Source organism: Phocoena sinus, chromosome 17, assembly GCF_008692025.1.
Source record: "Phocoena sinus isolate mPhoSin1 chromosome 17, mPhoSin1.pri, whole genome shotgun sequence".
NCBI classification, from domain to species: domain Eukaryota; kingdom Metazoa; phylum Chordata; class Mammalia; order Artiodactyla; family Phocoenidae; genus Phocoena; species Phocoena sinus.
This window is the reverse complement of record NC_045779.1, coordinates 8,081,949-8,088,899: the sequence shown is the minus strand read 5'-3', so window position 1 is coordinate 8,088,899 and position 6,951 is coordinate 8,081,949. Positions and strand designations below refer to the sequence as shown.

The following is a 6,951-nucleotide window of genomic DNA, read 5'->3' as shown; positions in this document are numbered from 1 at the left end:
TTGTACATATATATCCATACCTTGAATGTATATATATTTATATGTTCGGTGAAAGTATACATATACAATGTGTTGTAGCATTAATATATGTGTGTATATGTATGTAGGTATGCACATATATGTGTATTATATATGTATGTATGCGTGTATAGAAACACGTATATATAATTATAGCAACCATTTATTCAATATGCATTTGTTGAGCACATTCTACATGCCAAGAACGACGCTAGATTCCGAAGAGACAATACTGAACAAAAATAGATGAAGCATCTGCCATTATGGGGTGAACAGTCTGATGGTTACGACAAGAAGAGGGTCAAACTGATGTAAAATGACAACGTGCTCAGTGCTGTAAAGAGCTCTACCGAGTGCAGTGAAAAGGTAAATCAGCACAGGTCAGGTGGTTCCGCCCCACCTGAGGTCACGGGCTGACGTGTCCTCGTCCTTCTCCCCGACTACATTATGATTCCTTCGAAAGCTGTGGATTGCTGCCTACTCCCCTCTGTTCACGGCACCCGACTCCTGACCACCGTGCACACAGCAGGTGCCCAATGTGTGTTTGCTGGCTAACCTGATGCCATGGGGTATTCACCAGCAGTTTTAGTCATGACAGCCCCGTGGGGCACCCACTGCCTTTCTTTATAAGAAACCGCAGAGGGACATCTTGGTGGTAACGGAACAATCGCCGTTGTCTGGCTGATTTGGCAGGAACAGCTCACCCCAGACACTGCGTGAACTCTCAGCCCAAAATGCAGCGTCATTGATGCTTTTCCTTTTAAAAAAGCACAAATCGCAGTGTTCTTTGTGCTAACGTACGTCGAGGACCTATATGCTTATTTCCTCGTTTTTCAGCACAACTTCCATTGATCCAGCGGGTCGTCGGGAAAATGGGGGAATGATTGTTCAATGGGTATACAGAGTTTCCCTCTGGGATAATGAAAAATTTCTAGAAATGGATAGTGGAGATGGTTGTACAATGTTGTGAATGTACTCAATGTCACTGAATTATACAATTAAAATGGTAAGTTTTGTTATGTTTATTTTACACAATAAAAAATCACCCCCCCCAAAAAAAAGATTTAAGCTTGGGAATTTAGAAAATAGAAAAAAAAAAAAAAACTAGGTATGAATAACTGTCACCTTTTTCTTAAAGTCCTTCAACAGTTTCCCATTCTCTCCTGACCAAATCCCAACCAGGCCCTTCATGGACTGGGTCCCGCTTGGCAGCTCCTATGTCTGTCCTTCCTGAACCCCAGGCTCCACCCAGGCCAGATAGCTTGTGTTTCCCCCATGATGCATCTGTGTTTTGCCTGCATGGGTTCTGATCTCTGGGATGCTCTTCTCATCCCCCACCTTCTAGCTGGAAAACATTATGCACCTCAGCTTAGCCTCCTCTAGGGAACGTTTCCCAACACCCATTTCAAATCTTTCAGCCCTGGCCACAGAAATGACTGCTTTCTCTCCCTCTCTTTCTCTCTCTCTCTCTCTCCCACTTTCCCTTGTGTAGCTCATTATCACAGCAAACACAACATTAAATGCACTTGTTTATTTATAGGTCTGTCTTCCTGTGCCCTACCTTGGTGGCAGCAAGGGCAAAATCTTTGTTTTATTTGCATACTATGGTTTTAAAATCTTTGGCTCCAACGGTGTGACCTTGGGCAAGATATTTAACCTCTTCTAGATCTGTTTCACCTTCCATACAATTTGAATAATAATAGTCCCTATGTCATACAGTAGTTACGAAGCATAAATGAAATAATGCATGTGACGCGCTCAGAGAGGGTCTGATGCACATCAACAATGAAGTGTTTGAAGAAAGGAGGTTCATAACCAATAACAATTGTTCAGTGGCTAAAAGGATGAATATTGAACGTTGAGAGCTGACAAGAAGAATGAATCACCTAATTCCAGATGTTTCTTTAGAAAGACGTATGAGGAAGCCGAATGACTGGAAGAAAGAGCATTACAGGAGAACACCTTTTGCTGCGTGTATCATAATATAGTCAACATACTTCCAACAACCTCCCACGTTTCTGCCATAAACTCTTCCACTCCCTCCAGAAGCAGCCTGATCAGGCTACAGAGGTCTTTATAACTAAAGTATCAGAGTCGGAACGAGGGGAAGATGGCGGAAGAGTAAGACGCGGAGATCACCTTCCTCCCCACAGATACGCTAAAATATCAGAGTCTTCTTAGAAAACAAAAACTCAATGAAACCGATAAGAAAGGCTCATTGCCACAGTCTTCAATACCGAACCAGTGGAGGCTCTTCATGCTTTAAAGAATATAAGGCAGTCCTGATGTAGACGTTGAGGAATTTTTGAGTGTTGTCTATACTGACCCACTTGCATCAGAATTTTGGCAAACTAGCCTGACTCCTGAAATTTAAACCAGTAAGTAACCTTTTCTCCAATCAGCTTGGCTTTGGGTGTAAATTCTTATTTTATTTTATTTATATTTATTTATTTATTTATTTGCGGTACGCGGGCCTCTCACTGTTGTGGCCCCTCCCGTTGCGGAGCACAGGCTCCGGACGCGCAGGCTCAGCGGCCATGGCTCACGGGCCCAGCCGCTCCGCGGCATGTGGGATCTTCCCGGACCGGGGCACGAACCCGTGTCCCCTGCATCGGCAGGTGGACTCTCAACCGCTGCGCCACCAGGGAAGCCCGTAAATTGTTATTTTACATAAGCAGATGCTGGCTATTTTCAAGGTATGGAGCTGGCTTATGCAGTGGACACAAAACATTATGTGACGCTTATGCACCGTTTCTTATAAGGCAACACACACTGCAGGGAACAGTGCCGGAGTCCTCCTGGTGACTGTACCCGATTTCCATGCAGTCCCATTAAAGCGGACTCCACACCGAGCCCCAGGAGTGGAGCTTGTGACCAAGGCCTATGCCATCAGCATATCTCACTTCCCCATCCTTTGATCTTCGTGGATCATATGTGACCTAGTCAGAGTCAATGAAATGCAATGACATTTTCACTGCACCTTCTGGGGAAGAGACTCTCACTCATAACCTCTGACCTAAAACGTAAGAGAATGAGTGGGTTAGCAGGGACCTTTCTGGTACCCATAAAACCCAAGGCTAAAGTCAATGCCGTGGAAGGCAGAACAAAGGAATAAAGTTCTTAAAAGTTGGCAGGTTCCAACGGTAAGCCTGAGCCCTGAATTGAGTCCTGTCTGTAGGTAGCATCCTCTTTCAGCTTTTGAGTCAATAAATTCCCTTTTGGACGAAGCCAGTTTGGGTTGGGCTTTTCTGTAACCGCAACTAAATAATCCCAACTGGCCTTCATCAAAGCCACTCTTCCCAAACGGGAGCTCCACACTCTGATTCCATCCAAGAGATAACTGGTGTCTCTAGAGAACCCACATGTGAATAGAATCAGGGCATATTCAAGAGGGTAAGTGTCTGGGTAAGAAAATCTCTCCTTTGGGGATACCTGTGGTTCACATTTCTGTGTGGGCCAAGAAACTCCTACAAATTTCACCTGTTGACACATTTTCTTTGCAGGCACTTTGCTACTTCAGGGGGAGGAGCCGGAAACAGAGGTGGAGAAGGGAAAGCATGAGGCAAAATGTGAATTATTGTGCAGGAAGCAATACAGCAGATGGCCTTTTCGCAGAGGGCTGGCGTGTGGGTACATGCGGTGTGAATTCACGGTGGAGGAACTAATCAGGCAGTGTTATCTGATCTGGAACAACAAGAAAAAGAAAGGGTCTCTTTCATTTTCCCCTGCTTTGGTATGTCTGAAAGCCCTTATCAGTGTGATAGGGCTTAGAAGCACCCAACCAGAAAACCTTGACTTGCGATTGTGCTAAAGTGGGGACCTGGGATCTGGGTTGTTTTCCAAGGACCAACCGTCATTTCATTTTCAGAATGAATCTGGATTTTTGTTCTGTGAAAACAGGGCAGGTTCTGGATTGAAAACAAAAGTCAGACGTGCTGATGCTTGAATGTAAAGAACTACGGAGTTTCATAAGTACTTCTGAGTAATAGAGGCTCGGCACCAGCCTGGGGCCGAGGAGGCTGTGGGAGCAGACCCAGAGTCTGTGAGGTTATTTCTCCCGTGAAAAGCAAAAGCCCGAAGCAGGACTCTGAATAATCTAAGTGCAAAGCTGCTCCCATGGAAGGCAACAGAGCTTTCAGGAGGGGCCCTGGCTTTTGGGTACCAGGACGGGTTTCAAACTTGCCTCCATCCCCCACTGTCTCCATGGTGACAGAGAAGTTAGTTATCCTCTCTGAATGTATTTCCTCATCTGTAAACATCAGTTACGTTCTTGAGAGAAGTAAGTGGTTGAATTACATCAAGAGTGTATGGCCCATCGTAAGAACCCAAATAAATGGCAACAACACGATTTCAGTTACTCTGGGGAGACTTGGATCAAATACAGGGCTGCAGGTACTGAGACAGGAATACCTTCTTCTCATTTGTCAGGCGAGGGGGACAAAGTTCAGTTTCATCTTAATGTGATTTTCTGCAGAATATCAAGAGAAAAACACCAATTTGCCACCAAATTTCTGCATTTTTCTGGCTTCGTCGAAGCTCAGCAAAATCTTGTCCCTAAACCGCTGAACAGCTCTATAATTCCAGACTGGCTAGAGACAAAACCAAGTCAAAAGACTTTCATTGGACCATCAGTTTCTCAAGTATTCCCAAGTATAAGAATTGGGGTTTATTCCTCTTTTTAGGCCAGACACATAGCATGGCACCTTACGGGTTGCTCAAGAAATTTTTATTCTCTTATCTAAGAAAATGAATTCATTTTCAGACCAGCCAACCTAAACTTCTGTTGGAATGTGCTCAAAGAAGCTAGGAAGGAATGGAAGGAAGGAAGGGAGGGAGGGAGGGGGAAAGGAAGGAAGGAAGGGAGACTCTCTCGGTGTATTAGTTAGGGTAAGAGCTAAGCTGCTAAGGGCTAATAAACCCCAAATTTCAGTGGTTTAAAAGCAGATAGGGAGCAGCGCAGCAACGGCGGCGGCAGTGTCGGTGGTGGTTGCTATTCTGAGCCGCTGAGACGCCTCTGCGGCAGCTGGTGGCACAGGTGGCTTGCGTGGACGTGGGCAGAGGCGGCTGGCCCGCCACCGCAGCCCCAGCGCCCACGGCCCCGGCAGGTAGATGAAGTTCCTGATGGAGCTGCAAAACCACCCACAAACAAACTACCCATTTTCTTTTTTGGAACTCATGAGACTGCTTTTTCAGGCCCAAAGGACATATTTCCTTACTCAGAAAATAAGGAAAAGTACGGCAAACCAAATAAACAAAAAGGCTTTAATGAAGGTTTATGGGAGATAGATAACAATCCGAAAGTGAAATTTTCAAGTCAACAGGCATCAACTAAACAATCAAATGTGTCATCTGATGTTGAAGCTGAAGAAAAAGAAACTAGTGTTTCAAAGGAAGATACTGACCATGAAGAAAAAGCCAGCAACGAGGATGTGACTAAAGCAGTTGACATAACCACTCCAAAAGCTGCCAGAAGAGGGAGAAAGAGAAAGGAAGAAAAACAAGTAGAAACCGAGGAGGCAGGCGTGGTGACTACAGCAACAGCACCTGTTAATCTAAGAGCGAGTCCTAGAAGAGGACGACCTGCCGCGGCAGAAGTCAAGGTTCCAAAACCAAAGGCAGACCCAAAATGGTAAAACACCCCTGTCCTTCGGAGAGTGACGGTACCTGAAGAAGACAGAAGTAAGACAAAGGGGCAAGAGGAAAAACAACCTAAAAAGCAGCTTAAAAAGGATGAGCAGGGCCAGAAGGATGAAGATAACCAAGAAAAGAGCCAGGTTAAAAAAAAGGGGGAAAAAGAAGTTGAATCAAAAAGGAAAAATTTAGGGCTTCCCTGGTGTCGCAGTGGTTGAGAGTCCGCCTGCCGGTGCAGGGGACGCGGGTTCGTACCCCGGTCCAGGAGGATCCCACATGCCGCGGAGCACCTGCGCCTGTGAGCCATGGCCGCTGAGCCTGCGCATCCGGAGCCTGTGCTCCGCGGCGGGAGAGGCCACAGCAGTGAGAAGCCTGCGTACCGCAAAAAAAAAAAAAAAAAAAGGAAAAATTTAGCTAAAACAGGGCTTACATCAACCTCTGATTCTGAAGAGAAACGGGATGATCAAGAAGGTGAAAAGAAGAGAAAAGGTGGAAGAAACTTTCAGACTGCACATAGAAGGAATATGCTGAAAGGCCAACATGAGAAAGAAGCAGCAGATAGAAAACGCAAGCAAGCGGAACAAATAGAAACTGAGCAGCAGACAACATGTAATCTACAGTAATAAAAAATATAGCGCATTTTGGGCTCAAAGCATTAATCCAGTTACTGAAAAGAGAATACAAGTGGAGTAAACAAGAGAGGAAGATCTTGAGACAGACTCATTGGACTGAATTTCCCCCTCCCCACCCCTTGATGGAAGAATGTTCCAGATTCTAAATTGAGGACTTCATTAATGGCATTATTACTGTGTTATGATTGTTAAAAAACATTTCCTGTAAGACACACACTACATACTAAGGTCAGCCATCATTCCTGTTAAAAGTTTTTTACCAAGCTTAAAATGAAGCTTTGTGTTTGAAAGTTATAATAAGCTCAGATGAAGATGGTGGTTGTACATTATTTCATTTAGAAAATATAAAAATTCTTTTTGTTTTGAAGCTAGGTGTTAAACTGGAGTAGCTACTATACCCCCAGAGAATGGGGCAGTTGTGCCCTTCCCCTTGACATTCCTTTGTTGTTCAGTTCTTTAGATTAATAACTGTTTTTTAATCCTGAGAGATTAAACAGTAGACTTATTAAGAAAACAAAAATGAAACTGTAACCAAAATTTTAAAATAGAGTTTTTTTAAAATAAATAAATAAATAAATAATTTTTTAAAAAAAGCAGATAGAAGTTCATTTCTCGGGACTTCCCTGGTGGTGCAGTGCTTAAGAATCCGCCTGCCAGGGGCTTCCCTGGT

The 6,951-nt window shown here is 44.3% G+C and overlaps 1 protein-coding gene across 1 annotated transcript; it reads left to right on the top strand.

Annotated features, from left to right (window-relative positions):
- Nucleotides 1-2,128: 2,128 nt before the first annotated feature.
- LOC116742718 (PC4 and SFRS1-interacting protein-like) lies at nucleotides 2,129-6,733 on the top strand. Its single transcript, XM_032610555.1, is given in 5 exon segments — nucleotides 2,129-2,139; nucleotides 4,949-5,628; nucleotides 5,631-5,676; nucleotides 5,678-5,830; nucleotides 6,053-6,733. Coding segments are annotated over 5 exon segments (1,110 nt in total). The 3' UTR covers nucleotides 6,273-6,733.
- Nucleotides 6,734-6,951: the final 218 nt, after the last annotated feature.